The following is a 12,748-nucleotide window of genomic DNA, read 5'->3' as shown; positions in this document are numbered from 1 at the left end:
TGCTAGTTCCGCAGGCATACGATCCCGATACGTACGACCTTGACGGACCAGTGCCATAGACGAACGCCTGAGCCGGAGCCGTATGATCCTGAGACTTATGCGACTTGGGGTCGAAAACACTTTTGCGAGAAATGGTCCAAGCTACGAGAGACCATGCTCCGGGAAAGGAATATCTACCTTGTTTCCGACCCGGTCTACTTGGAGCGCCAGAAAGCTCTCAGGGTAATGGAACACAAGATAGAAGGGCGGCTGTTCAGACCAGCACTTCGAGCAGGCGGGATGTCTAACAAAGACTGGAAACGATTGTGGTCTCGACTCTCCAAGGTCTTGCTGCGTGTCCAGCCGCCTACCCCGGTATCTTCCCGCGCCGACGACAGCGACAGCAATAACAATCTCAGCGGGTTTAGCACGTATGATTCCCCCCGAACCTCGTGAGCGAGCCCCCTTCCCGACGGTCCATGGGAAAGACTAGAGTACGACCGGAAGCGTTTCCGCTAGAATGAGGAAGCCTATCACTTCGAGAGGATCTTCCTCAAAGAGGGCCTCATTGACTCGGTCAGGGCAAAACACGAAGGCCAAGGTGACAGATAACGCAAGAAAGAGCTGGAGGACATAGAGAAGGTTTGATGTTTACCGGGAAGTGCCATCAAGTCGGCCGAGTACGATTATCGGATGGGGCACTTCAACCTTCGAGCGGATGGTTGGACGCAGGGGTAGATCGACGCTGAGGATCGGGCAGTAGATGCGGCGGCCTAGAAACGTAGTAGTGAGTTTGAGAGGCAGTTTAATATGCCGCCGAGGAGCCAGGAGGAGATGAATTCGAGATTCCGCCCCTGGGATATCTCTGGAATCAGCCGCGAGGAGCAGGGCCGGTTAGGTCGCATGCATGGCTTCTCCGAAAGGCCACCCGATCCCTATCTTTTCCGTACTCCAATAGAGAAGAGACCACCGCCAAGAAACCAGGAGGAAATGGGCCATCTCTTTTCTCTCTAGAATCGGAAACTCAGCCGCGTGGAGCAGAACGAATTAGCTAGTATGTATGGTTTCGGCCTGAGGCAAGCTGGCACGGATAGACATTCTGAAGGCAGAGTAGCGCCACAGGCGCAGGCATCACCACTGCGAGCGGCAGAAGATACTCTAGCGAGCGGCAGTCGAGCCACGAAGAATGCACCGCAGCGCCGCAGTCACAGAGCTGCTCGATCCCGGCGGTCCGCGCTGACAACTGCAGAAGCCCTGCCACCGAATCAAAGGCGCCGCCCGTCCAAACCTGACGCATTCGAGGGCCTCAGCGATGAAACACAAGTAGTACCTCAAGGTCACAGGAGGCAACGCAGGATATACTAGAAAGAGCGGGAAAGCCGGAGGCTCGCGGGACAGTCGCCTGAGTTTGGGTTGCTGTCAGGGCGAGGTGAAACACAGTCACTCTACGACACCTCTCTACAACTTTTGAACACCCGTAAGACGAGCAACCCAAGTACCGGCCGGCTGTCGAAGAAGCCAACGGCTAAGGGCATAAAGCCCTAAGGGATTTCAAAGTCCAGGTAAATAGGGACAGGCCGCTTAAAGAGGTCGGCGAGGGGATCGGAGCATCTGGACACTAGTACAACAGGATAGATTATGGGCGAATGGCTGCGCCAGGGATAAAAAGGAGTTTATGGCAACACTAATTCATGTCTGAGGACTCTGATTGTGTGAATGCAAACGCCGTGAATCATTGCGGTATCTCTCAGCCGACGCCCAGCGGTGCTGACCAAGCGCATGCCTGAAGTCGCCGAGACAAGGCCGCTTCAGTCGCTGTCTCAGTTGGTTGAATGATAGATTGAGGACGGGCCTGCTCCGAGATCCCTCTGACGAAAAACGCGTCAAATGAATTGGATCAGAGGGATCACGAAAGCGCTCTATCTGCCCGGCAGCCTCACGAAGCCGATCTGTTCCGTTCTAGATGTCTTTATTATGAAACCGCTCTCGCTGAATTCCTTCTTCTCTTAGTTTAGATAACCAAACTAGTTACCTTGAGATTGTTATTTGACGCGGGCAACGTTGCTACAGGACCATAGTTCCAATAGTATCTGAACGGTGCTGATAAAAATTACTCTGGAAATCGTGAGTTGAGGACCTCCCCTCTCACTACCGCTATCTGGAGATGGCTTCAGCCCGCCCCATCCATGTCTAGCCCGTGAACAGCCTCCATTCAGCCACTAACTCGCCTTTAGATATGGGCACTTGCTTTATCGGGTGCCATGCTCAGGAGGCAGGGGTAAAGTAAACAAATGCGCTCGTAGTGGGCTGGACTTGAGCTGGAGGACATTCCGAAGCGTACAGACCCCGAACGGATTAGGGTCGGAAAAGGAGCCTGAGACGGCACCTGGCTGAAGAAGAGTCTTTTGCTGCTACCGTCTACCCCTTAGATAATCTTCCGATTAGTGGCTCATCTATGGGAGAGCGGACGGGATCCCGAGTTTTCCACTATCTATGGCCGCATGTGCTAGTACATAACTTAACTAATACCTATATAGGAAAGAGACAGATGCGATGCTGGGGTTCCGATTACAATAGATGAGATTGGCAATACCATCACCACAACCTCCCCGCTTCATCGTCGCCGACAACGGCCACAAGCTCGATCCTGGCACAGTACTTGTCGCCTAGCACGGCAAAGCGGGCCCCTTCTCTCGCCGTCAGCCAGCTCCAAAGACGGGCGATGTTCCTGCCCCCTTGGCCATCCCCTTCGACCTCACTGAGGTTGAGCCGGTAGACGTGGTCGCCCATCCGGCAGCTCACCCAGGCACTTAATTCCGGTTTGGGCTTGTGTTTGTCGTCGTCGTCGTCAATGGCGGCAGCGCGGCTCCCGCCCGGTACTTCTTGTCCTTGCCCTTCGTCCTCTCCATCACCGTCAGGCAGTCCAGCGGCAGCATCATCCCATGCCGGCAGCGCCTCATACCGATCGCTGCAGGGCACGAGGCCGGCCATGACTTCCTCGGGTCCGGCCGTGCCCTCGGGCGGTTGAGGCTCTTTGCCAAAAGAGCCGGTTTCTGACAGCAGCGCGAGCACGCGGATGCACGGGGCCATCTCCAGCATGCGGATCTCATGAGCATCCGTTTCCAGCGGTGCTTTCGGCCGGGGCGTTGAGATGGAGAACGGATAGTGAGGCCTCGGCAGCTCCTCTCCTGCCTCGCCATCTGCATCTTCTTCCTCCTCACTGCAGCCATGCTCATCCTTTTCGTCAAGTCCGTGGGCGGCAATGGAAACCCGAGTCTGGTGCCTAGCAATGGCCTGGTAGCGGATCATGAACTGTGCGACTGCGAGGTCGTAGGGCAAACTGTTGCTGCTGTCGTTGGAAATGCCGGAGTACTTTTCGGCGCCCCAGTCGAGGAGCAGTTCCACGGCGTCCGGGCAGCAGGCGCGTACGGCGCGCTGCAGTGCGGTCATGCCGCTGTGGTCTAGCGCGTCGATGTTTTGGTCGCTGCCGAACTCGTCAAGCAGGGCCTCGAAGACGTGGCGGAACTCGGACGGGGTGTTGTATTCGTCTGTTGATGAGAAATCGACAAGTCAGCAAGTTGCACATGTCTTGATGTATTTTAAGCATTTCCATATCAAAACAAGCAAGCAAGCAAGCAAGCAAAAATTTTAAGAATCTCCCTCAAAAAAGGGACAACAAAGAAAAGGGGCTTGTTGACAAAAACAACAACAAAAATAAAACCCACCATGCCTATCCACCACCACATGCAGCGTATTCTCGCCAGCCGCCGGGTGACACAAAAATGCAGCATGCGTGCTGCCCAGCGCGAGCAGGAACTGCACCTGACGTAATATGTTCCCCCTAGGCGTCGACGACAGCACATAATACAGCGTTGTAGGGCTGACGTTGCTATTATCATTATACGTCACGTACGGGGCGACCAGCGCGGCGCCGGCAAAGTTCTCGGCGCGCACCGCGTTCCACAGCGCCGACGAGTTGTGCACGTGGTCGTGCTGGGCCGTGCAGCCTGGCGGGCATGATGCGGATGTGCGGAAGTTGACGGCGGCTGCTGCGTCGCCGTGCTCGTCGAGATAGGCGAGAAGCATTTTCACCATGTTGGTGGTGCTGGTGGTGGTGGTGCTGCTGAGGAGCAGCCGGAGGACAGTGGCCGCGCTGTGCGGGTGGTCGAAGCTAGGGATGAGGTTTAGTAAGGCACGGAACGCAGACTCGCTGCCGCAGCGTGCTGCGCAGTATAGTAGATTCTCTGTCACTGGGGACGAGCCGAGCGGGGCGACGAGGTCCGACTGCACGAGCGCGTCGAGGATGTCGAGGTTTTTGGAGAAGATGGTTTGCAGAAGAGTGTGTTGGACGAAGTCCTGCAGGGTGGGTTTGTAACAAGATGAAGAAGGGGACTCATTGTCGTCATCACGTGCTGGCTCTTTTCCCTTTCCTCCTCTTCTGGACATACCCTCCAGTGGTAACAGGAGCGACGCGGCATCTTCTTCGGAGAAAGACAGGTCTCTGCGTTTGCGCAGCGCCGAGAACATGTCTAGGATGTAACGCCCTGTCGCCGACCCGTATGCAGCCACGCGGGTCTCCAGCCCAATCTTGGCGACCATTTTCAGGGCCTCGGCGACGTCGTCGAAAGGCGCGTGCTCGCAGCAGTGCTGGGACAGGGTGCTGTCGTTGAAGGTGACAGATGTCAGGAATGTCATCAGATCCTTGGCTGCGAATGATGGGTCTAGGTAGGGCAGTCCTTCTGTGGATTTTGTTCTTGTTAGAGACTCAGAGGTCGGCTCAGCTGTCAAGGGGTGGGATAATCATGTTAATCAGACCAGACCTACGGTGAGCCAGGAGAAAACGCACGACATCGGATCTCCCAGCGACGATGGCATGATCAACAGGACGGAGCCCGTAGTCGTCAACCACATGGAGGTCCGCGCCGTGCTGCAGCAGCGCCTGTCCCACGTCCACGTCGCCGGCATCGAACGAGTGCAGCCAGTGGGCCGGTGTCCTGCCGTCGCGGTTAGACGTGTTGACCTGGTCTCTGGCCCAGCCGAAGTCAGAGAGCAGCATCAACACCTTGTCGGCCTCGCCCGCCCTGCAGCAGATGTACAGGCACGTCTCGTAGTTCGCGTTTGTCGCGCCGTCAGGTACTACGCCCGCCGCCAGCCATTCCCTCAACGTGTCGGCAGAGATCATGGGCATCTTGCGCTGGAGGAACCCGGCGCTGCCGACAGCGTAGTACAGGTACGCCGGGTGTGCGCCGCGGAACGTGTCGGCCAGCAGCAGCGTCTCGGCGTCGGCGCTCTCTCCCAGCTCGGCGAAGCCGCTCTGGCGCAGCACGGTGATGCCCGCCTCGTACGCGCCGGGGTAGTTCTCGCGCGCATACGCGCTGGTCTGCAGCCAGGCCGTGAGTCCGAACCGCGGCCCGTTGGCGACTGCTGTCTGGAGCGCATCCTGCGGCAGCTGCTGCAGCAGGTCTGGGGGAAACAGGTGCGGAAACGCGCCGGCGAAGGGGAACAGGGTCAGCACGGCCTGCAGGTATCCGTGCTGGGCGCTCAGGCAGAGGTACTTGGCTGCATCGCCGAGACTGTACTCAACTCCGAGGCCGTGCAGGTAGCAGACGGAGACCTGGAAGGCGGAATGCGCCTGGTTGGCCAGGATTGGGTCTTGCGGCCCTGGGTCTGGCGCAGACTGGAGCGTGTCGGCGCTTGCTTTCAGGTCCTCAAACATTCTCCGTTTGACTTCGTCTGGCTTGAGCATGAGTGCGTCGAGGTTCTGGAGTACCTGTCATTTTATATTTGGAATAATATGTCAGATGAGTGACAACTGGGCTAGTCGACACTTTGCGAACACGGGGAAAATGCGAATAAGATCTGGGGCAGTAAACCGGAACAAAAAAACATAAAAATAACTTACAGCCACTGCAGAGACAGCGTGAGTCTCGACCCGTGGATCTCTATAGAACAAGGGCTGGTCCTTGCTGAGGGTTACCTTCACTCCGCCTGGGCGATCATGGGGCTGGAAGGGCGGCTGGTCCTCGGTTTCTAAAAAGGAAGCAACCGCTGCAGACGCGTCTGGGAAGCGCCGAGATGGGCTCTTTGCCAGCATTCTCTCCAGCAGTGGACTGAGAAGAGCATGAACGACGAAGTCGTGGCTAGGGCCGGCGGATGAGCCTTGACTGCCTCTTGGATCGTCACTACCTGCCGGAGACGGCGACAGGTCGAGCCGCGACATCTGCGCCTCGACCTCGAGCATCTGCACCATGACGGTGGCGCACTCGACCAAGGTCCTGGCGGCATCGTCGTCCGTCTTGGACTGCACACGGAGGTCGGGGTAGACGGCATACTCAGGGTCCAGAGCCAGCCGGGTCTGGAACTCGATGCAGTCGAACACGTCCCTACCGCCCAGGGCGATAGCGCAGGCCGTGAGACCAAGCGAGTACACGTCGGCGCGGATCGCTTCCGCAATGGTCACCTTGCATGCCGAGCCCGAGTGCCGGCTGTGCTGGACCTGCTGGTACAGCTCGGGGGCCATGAACAACACCGTCGGTCCGCCTAGGACATCCAAGCGCAGCTCCTCCTGGTCGTGTCCTTGGGCGTCGTGCAGCAGCCGCGCGGGCGCAATCAGGGAGCATCCAAAGTCGGACAGTTTCGGGGTGGGGATGCCATTGCCGCGGCGGCTAGGCGGCTGCTGCTCGTCGTCGTACTCTTCGTCGTCGTCGTCGGCGAGGAGGATGTTTGCGCACTTGAAGTCGCCGTGGGCAATGTTGCAGGCGTGCAGCGCGGCCAGGCCGGCCAAGATTCCCTTCAACAAAAACATCTTGACGTCCCACCGCAGCGTGGCGCCCTCTGTCTGCGCCGACGTCGCATCGAGATAGGCCTGCAGGTTCCCGCGGCCCGCGCACGCCTGGACAAGGACCGGGCTGGTCACCATGGCGCCCGCGCTGGGCTCGTAGCGCGAGTCCCAGCACACGCCGAACAGGCGGACTAGGTTGGCGTGGTCTCGCAGCGGGCCGTGGCTGAGGATCAGCAGCTCGTGGGCCACTGCCCGGGGCACGCGGCAGCTGGCGCCACCGAACGGGTCGCTGTTCAACTCGGTTGGGGGGTTCACCCGTGGCCGCTTGAACACGACGACAGTTCCCCCGCGGAGCCGCACACGAGCCGGGCCGTCCTGGTAGCGCGGCACGTCAATGGCTCCCCCAGCAGCCACCTTGCCGACGCTGACGTCGAAGGACAGGCCCGAGGCCAAATGTCTCTCGGCCTCGACGATCGCGCTGGGCGTGTCCAGTATGGGCACGTCCAGCCGGGCAATCAGGCTCTGGAACGTGGCGTCGTCGAGCGTTGCTGCTAGCTCCAGAGGGCTCTTCTCTTGTTGGAAGGCCCGGTCCATGCTTGCGACGGGAAACAAGTGCAGGTATTCTCGGGGCCACCCCGAGAGCACCAGCGCTTCTTCTTCTTCTTCTTCTTCTCCTTTGTTTCCGCCTAGCCGCTGGCTCTGGTATTCTTCAGGATCTTGTGCTTGCGCCACGAGTTCGTGGACCACGAGCCGTAGAGCAACTTCGGGGGCGAGTCCCGCCGACTCTAGACGCCGGACGAGGTGAAGCATCATGGCGGAGTAAACATCCTCTGGCGGCAGGCGTGTCTGGTTACTGGGAGCTGAAGCGGCGGAGGTTTCCTCACCATGTTGCCCCTGGGACTGGGTTCCCTGTTCCACTTCATCATCCAGCTGAACCTCTGAAGCGTTTTGCTCAGAAGACATTTGTGAGCGTGGGTTCCGTCCGTCCGTCCGTCTGCCGTCTGCTGCAAGTAGCTGAATCGCTGTGGATCTCAACCTGATGCTCTGGTTTGTTTGATGACGAAGTCCAAATACAGACACCGAATTCATCATCGGACGAGGCTCTCAGATTGTTAGTTCGCAAAAAGAAGGCAGCCATCAGCATCAACTAACCCCACCACAACACACCCTCTTCCACCAGGCTATAACATCCATTCGCCCAAATCCGGGGGCTGTGTACATACATTGTGTAACACACCGCGCCCTGCTAGGTGCCTAAGCCACATGCAAGATGCTCAACTCGACGTCAAGGGCTCCGTCAGTGGCCGTCTTCCAGAGCGAAAACAGCAACCTCTTCTTTCTGGCATGGGAGGAGGCTCCAGATCTTATATTTCTGCACACGCCAACTTCCCTCTTGTCATTCTGGAAAAACCCGTGAAGCACCAGTTAATAGCATACGATGACGGACGCCGCAGGCTTCGTGGTAGGCCTTCCCGGGCTCATCAGCTCGTGCGCCAATGTCTACCAATTAGTCGTCAACGCCCGCCGCCTAAACACCGAAGGCTCTCTCATCGTTGTCAAGCTAGCCGTCGAACAGGTCAAGTTCCATATGTGGCTGGGCAAGGCCGGTCTGCTCCAAGGATCCGTGTCGTCGCTCAACCTACACCCCGTAGCGCAAAAGGTGTTGCAGGGGATTCTGGAGGGGATCAAAGTGACGCTAGTCGAGCTGGGCAGAATCATCGACAGGTACGAGCTGAGCGAGGGCGGGTCCGTCAACAGCGTCAGCTTTACTCTCCCAGACAAGTTCTGGGACATCCACTCGTCGCCAGCCGACCACGACAAATCGCCAGACAAACCCAGCTCTCGGCCCCGACGGCGGAGGTCGAGTCTACTGCAAAGGACGCAGTCGTCGCTCAGGGCCGTGACATGGGCTTCGGCAGACCAGCAGCGCGCGCGCGAGCTGCTGGCCGACCTCCGAGGGCTCAACGACGACCTCGGGCTGGTGGCGCGCGAGTTCGGCGCGGCCGACTTCTCGTCGCTGCCGTCGCACGTGCTGCCGCGCGTGCTGGACGACGCGAACCTGAAGCGCATCTTCGAGGCCGCCGCCGACACGGAGCCCGACCTCAGCCGGTGCGCCGCCTTCAAGCTCGAGGTGCTTGCCATTGCGCGGCAGTCGCTGAACAAGCCGGACAAGCGATCGGAGCTGCGGAGGAGCCCCAGGGCCCTCGTCGAGCGCCGGCCGCTGGATCACACCGCCAACACCACGCCGCCGCCCGGGCGGCGCGGGTGGCGGCTTGCCAAGTTCATCGTAACCAAGGGCGGCGCTGCCGAAGACGTCATCCTCGAGGACAAGACGTACGACGACGTTACCAACGACGAGGCTTTTGTGGAGAAACGCGTCGAGGACATCTCGCGGCTCCTCTCGCGGGCCCCGAGGCCCGACAGCATGCGCATTCTCGACTGCGTCGGCTATTTTCCCGACCACCTCGGCCGCTGCTTCTCCTTCATCTTCAAGTTCCCGGCCGGCGCGGACGTGTCTACGCCCCCGGTCTCCCTGCACCATCTCATGTCAGCGAAGCCGGGCTATGACAATCGCAGCAACAGCAGCGGAGGAACGTCACTTCCCATGCTCGCGCCAAGCCTCGGCGAGCGCTTCGCCCTGGCTCGTACGCTGGCGCGGGCGCTGATGCTGCTGCAGGCGTGCGGCGCGCTGCACAAGGCGTTCGGGTCGCGCAACATTCTCTTCTTCCGCTTCCCGGGCCCGGGGACGATAACCGGGACAGACGGGGGGCATCCTTATTACCACGAACATTACGACCTGCAGCGGCCGTACATTGCCGGCTTTGGGTACGCGCGGCTGCACGGCAGAGACTCTTCGTCGGACGACTACACCGGCAGTGGCGCGCTCCTCGGCCACGTCGAGCGGCAGCTGCTGTACGCGCACCCCGAGTACGCCTTCACGACCCAGCAGCGCTACCTGAAAGTCTTTGACCTGTACAGCCTCGGGCTGCTGCTCGCCGAGATCGCGCTGTGGCAGCCGCTCGAGGACATTGCCAGGCACTACTTTCCCTCCTCCTGCCCAACCACCACCACCACCAACACCAACCAGCAGCAGTGGGGCCAATGCACTCGGCACGCGCTGCGCCGTGCCCTATTCGCCGACATGTCGCGCTTCTGCTCCGTCGTGGGCGACAAGTACACGCGCGTCGTGGCACGGTGCATCTCGGGCTGTTTTGACGACGCCGACGGCATGCCGCGCGAGCTGCGCGAGAGCGACAAGGTGGATGATGACAGGCTTGGCAGTCAAGAGGGCCAGGATGGAGGTGATGCAGAGTTCCAGGAGATGGTGGAGAGGAATATTGTGCGCGAATTGGCTAGGCTGGTAGTTTGAGGCCCTATTTTAATCAAGTGCAACAGCACAACGAATTAAAGGCATTTTGAAATTAAGCATAAACATGTTGCTCGCTGCGTTCTCGCAACCGGGCAGGTGCTTCCAGTGCGTCCAAAAGCTACCCAAGTACCCTAAGCACCTTCTAGGTTAGGCAAGGCGACACAAACCCCCACTCCACGGCCTCCTCCCTTCGCTCTCGCGCCTACAAAGACCCCGCAGCTATACGATTAAAGTTGGTCACGAAAAAAAGCCAATACCCGGCGGAAGCACGAAGCACAAGTCCAACACGAAAGGTTCTCGGATCCAGAACTGGCGCTTCACATGGCGGCCGCTCCGCTCCACACCCGAACTTTGAACGGCCCGGAGCCGTCAAGGTTCGGCACAACCATGGATTTACTACCCGATGACACGTATGTACAGGTGTCCATAAAGACAGCACACGATGGAGCACAACCGTATTTTTACTTCAGTGGGTAAGGTACAGTACAATAGTACGAATACCTTACCCAAGGTAAGTAACAGTACATACATACATACCTGGCAGTCACGTGCTGTGGGGCAAGTCAGCAGAGGCGACAACGCAGCAGCACCACTCAGGGGCTAAAGTAAACAAAGCCTGCCGCAGCCTCCCCGACCTATCAACCACATGTTCACGACCGACCTTGATGCCCTTGGGGCAGATATCTAGGCGGGCGTCCCGGGGAAGTTAGAAGCAAGTTAAAAAAAAACCGCGCAAAGACGGGCACTATTTTTTATTTCTATCTCTAAAAAAACCCCAGGCCTACCAATCCCGACCCGCCGGCTTGATACCCCATTCTAGTAGATATCGCCGGTACCAGACCAAACACACACTACCTATCTATGTCTTTCCACACAACCAAAATTCCGTATCCTGATCTGATGCCTGCATCTAGATCACCGGGGGGCCTGCCCCGGGAAAGCAACCTCACTCTTTCTCCCAAAAAAGATGTCTCTGCCATCTTTCTGGATGTGTGTATGTGTCCCAGTCCTCAAAATTAAATTGGCCTGTGCGATTTGCCCGTTTCCCAGCTAGCTAGTTAGCAATACTCAAGGTATCTTAGCTCGTGAGCACCACCATAAACCACCATAAAGCACAACGGGGTGACTGGCACTGTTGTCGCCATAGAGTGTCCGTCACAACAGGTACCTCACGAGGGGAGGGGCGTTATTAGTAGGTGGTCGTTTTCTTTTGTTTATCAGTAGAGACAACCGCGGGAGTAGCGACAGCCGCGGGAGTGGCCTTTGCCGCCGGAGTGGCCTTTGCCGCCGGAGTGGCCTTTGCCGCCGGAGCAGTGATAGCCGCGGGCTTGGTGTTGTTTCTGACAGCATTGTGGTTCAGGGTGCCAAGGAGAGCCCTGACGGGCAGGGCTGCTGCTGCCGCAGGAGCAGCCTTGCCCTTTACATCGGTGCCGAGGATGACGATGTGTTTTTTCCCGTGGATCACGGCAAAATGGAGAGACATCTTGGTGTTGGAGTCGACGCTGGTCTCGACCTTGACATTGACTTCCTCGAACGTGGAGGTACCGTCCCTGGCTTCTTTTTTTTCCCTCTTTTTCTCTACGCTTCGCACTGAGCTGAGAGTTTGTTTTGAGGTATTGTTCTGGCAGGAACTCTTATCAGAGAATATGGGCTAGATTAGCCGTTAGGTATAAATTCATCATACAACTTTAGTACTACTTACCCGCAGGAATTCGTCGATATTCTCGAGCCAGTCGTGGGCAAAGTTATATCTATCTATTGCTACTTCTTTTGACAGCGGAATCCTCTTCATCGCCTTCCATTTGCGGAGGTTATAGGCGCGGAGACAACGGCGTATAGTAGAAGGCGAGATTTTCTTCCCTATGGTGTTGAAGAGAGCTTTTTCGCCAAATCGCGGTTCTTTTTTACTAGCAAAATTATATAGCGCTTCTCAGCACGCCTGAGAGCCTCGGGACGACCTGAATGAGCTTTAAAATCAAAAGGTCGCTGAGTTTTCCAGAGCTCAATGGAGTTGGTGACGGCGTGGCGAGACACGCCGAACAGGGTCGCGACAGAGCGCTCACTTTGGCCCGCAGCCACAAGCGTGCAAATGGCTGCACGCATACCTGGAGTTAACTCCTGGTTAGAGCTACGATTTGTGGCCAATTCGGCCGCGAATTCATTCAAATTGAGCTTCATTTGGGCGAGAAATGGTTTTTGGAAAGTTTAAGGGAGCGCGAACGCGTTGCTCACGCGTTTAATTGATGGTGGGGTGGCCCAGACTTTTAACCCCTAACTGTAGGTAACTGTGTTAGCCCGCCCCACACCAAAAGACAGAAGACTCGAGACACGCAGATCAAAATATACTGCATCTTCTGGTAAACGTGGGCGTTCCTTTTCTTCTATACCTTTTATCTCCCTTTTTTCCCTTCCCTCCGGAGAAGAAAGGGAAGGGAGGGGAAAATGGGTGCGCTGAGGCTTAGCACGAACACGTAATATTACGTAGAGAGACAGCAACCTCTGAAGTCTGAAGCTTTGCATGTCCCTTCCCTTCGCCTTTGCCTCGCGGCAGTACTCGTCTGATCTAGGTCGGGGGTGCGGCAACCGCAGTATTGGACCCATGGTAAAGCGCGTCGGTC

The 12,748-nt window shown here is 57.6% G+C and overlaps 5 protein-coding genes across 5 annotated transcripts; 2 read left to right on the top strand and 3 right to left on the bottom strand.

Moving 5' to 3' along the window:
• Positions 1 to 826, top strand: B0T26DRAFT_478570 (uncharacterized protein). Its single transcript, XM_060435246.1, has 2 exons — positions 1 to 410; positions 499 to 826. The coding sequence occupies exons 1-2, from the start codon at positions 154 to 156 to the stop codon at positions 614 to 616; spliced, it is 375 nt and encodes a 124-aa protein (XP_060291982.1). The 5' UTR covers positions 1 to 153; the 3' UTR covers positions 617 to 826.
• Positions 827 to 2,434: 1,608 nt separating this feature from the next.
• Positions 2,435 to 7,434, bottom strand: B0T26DRAFT_728465 (uncharacterized protein). The gene is made up of 4 exons (XM_060442899.1): positions 5,882 to 7,434; positions 4,804 to 5,749; positions 3,705 to 4,718; positions 2,435 to 3,527 (listed from the first exon to the last, which is right to left on the bottom strand). Exons 1-4 carry the CDS (start codon positions 7,352 to 7,354, stop codon positions 2,575 to 2,577), a joined length of 4,386 nt encoding a protein of 1,461 aa, XP_060291981.1. The 5' UTR covers positions 7,355 to 7,434; the 3' UTR covers positions 2,435 to 2,574.
• Positions 7,435 to 9,040: 1,606 nt separating this feature from the next.
• B0T26DRAFT_728462 (uncharacterized protein) lies at positions 9,041 to 10,149 on the top strand (the record flags this gene model as incomplete). Its single annotated transcript, XM_060442898.1, has 1 exon — positions 9,041 to 10,149. A coding segment is annotated over exon 1 (940 nt), but the record flags the coding sequence as incomplete, so codon positions are not given.
• An 830-nt stretch (positions 10,150 to 10,979) lies between these two features.
• Positions 10,980 to 11,922, bottom strand: B0T26DRAFT_790414 (uncharacterized protein; the record flags this gene model as incomplete). The annotated part of the gene is made up of 2 exons (XM_060446846.1): positions 10,980 to 11,781; positions 11,833 to 11,922. 2 exons carry the CDS (start codon positions 11,920 to 11,922, stop codon positions 11,320 to 11,322), a joined length of 552 nt encoding a protein of 183 aa, XP_060291979.1. The 3' UTR covers positions 10,980 to 11,319.
• A 68-nt stretch (positions 11,923 to 11,990) lies between these two features.
• Positions 11,991 to 12,308, bottom strand: B0T26DRAFT_656440 (uncharacterized protein; the record flags this gene model as incomplete). Its single annotated transcript, XM_060438709.1, has 1 exon — positions 11,991 to 12,308. One exon carries the CDS (start codon positions 12,306 to 12,308, stop codon positions 11,991 to 11,993), a length of 318 nt encoding a protein of 105 aa, XP_060291978.1.
• Between the last annotated feature and the right edge of the window lie 440 nt (positions 12,309 to 12,748).

The sequence above is a fragment of the Lasiosphaeria miniovina genome (assembly GCF_030549165.1).
Source record: "Lasiosphaeria miniovina strain SMH2392-1A chromosome Unknown B0T26scaffold_7, whole genome shotgun sequence".
Taxonomy (NCBI): Eukaryota; Fungi; Ascomycota; class Sordariomycetes; order Sordariales; family Lasiosphaeriaceae; genus Lasiosphaeria; species Lasiosphaeria miniovina.
The sequence above is the reverse complement of the archived record's forward strand: the minus strand, read 5'-3'. Positions and strand labels throughout refer to the sequence as shown.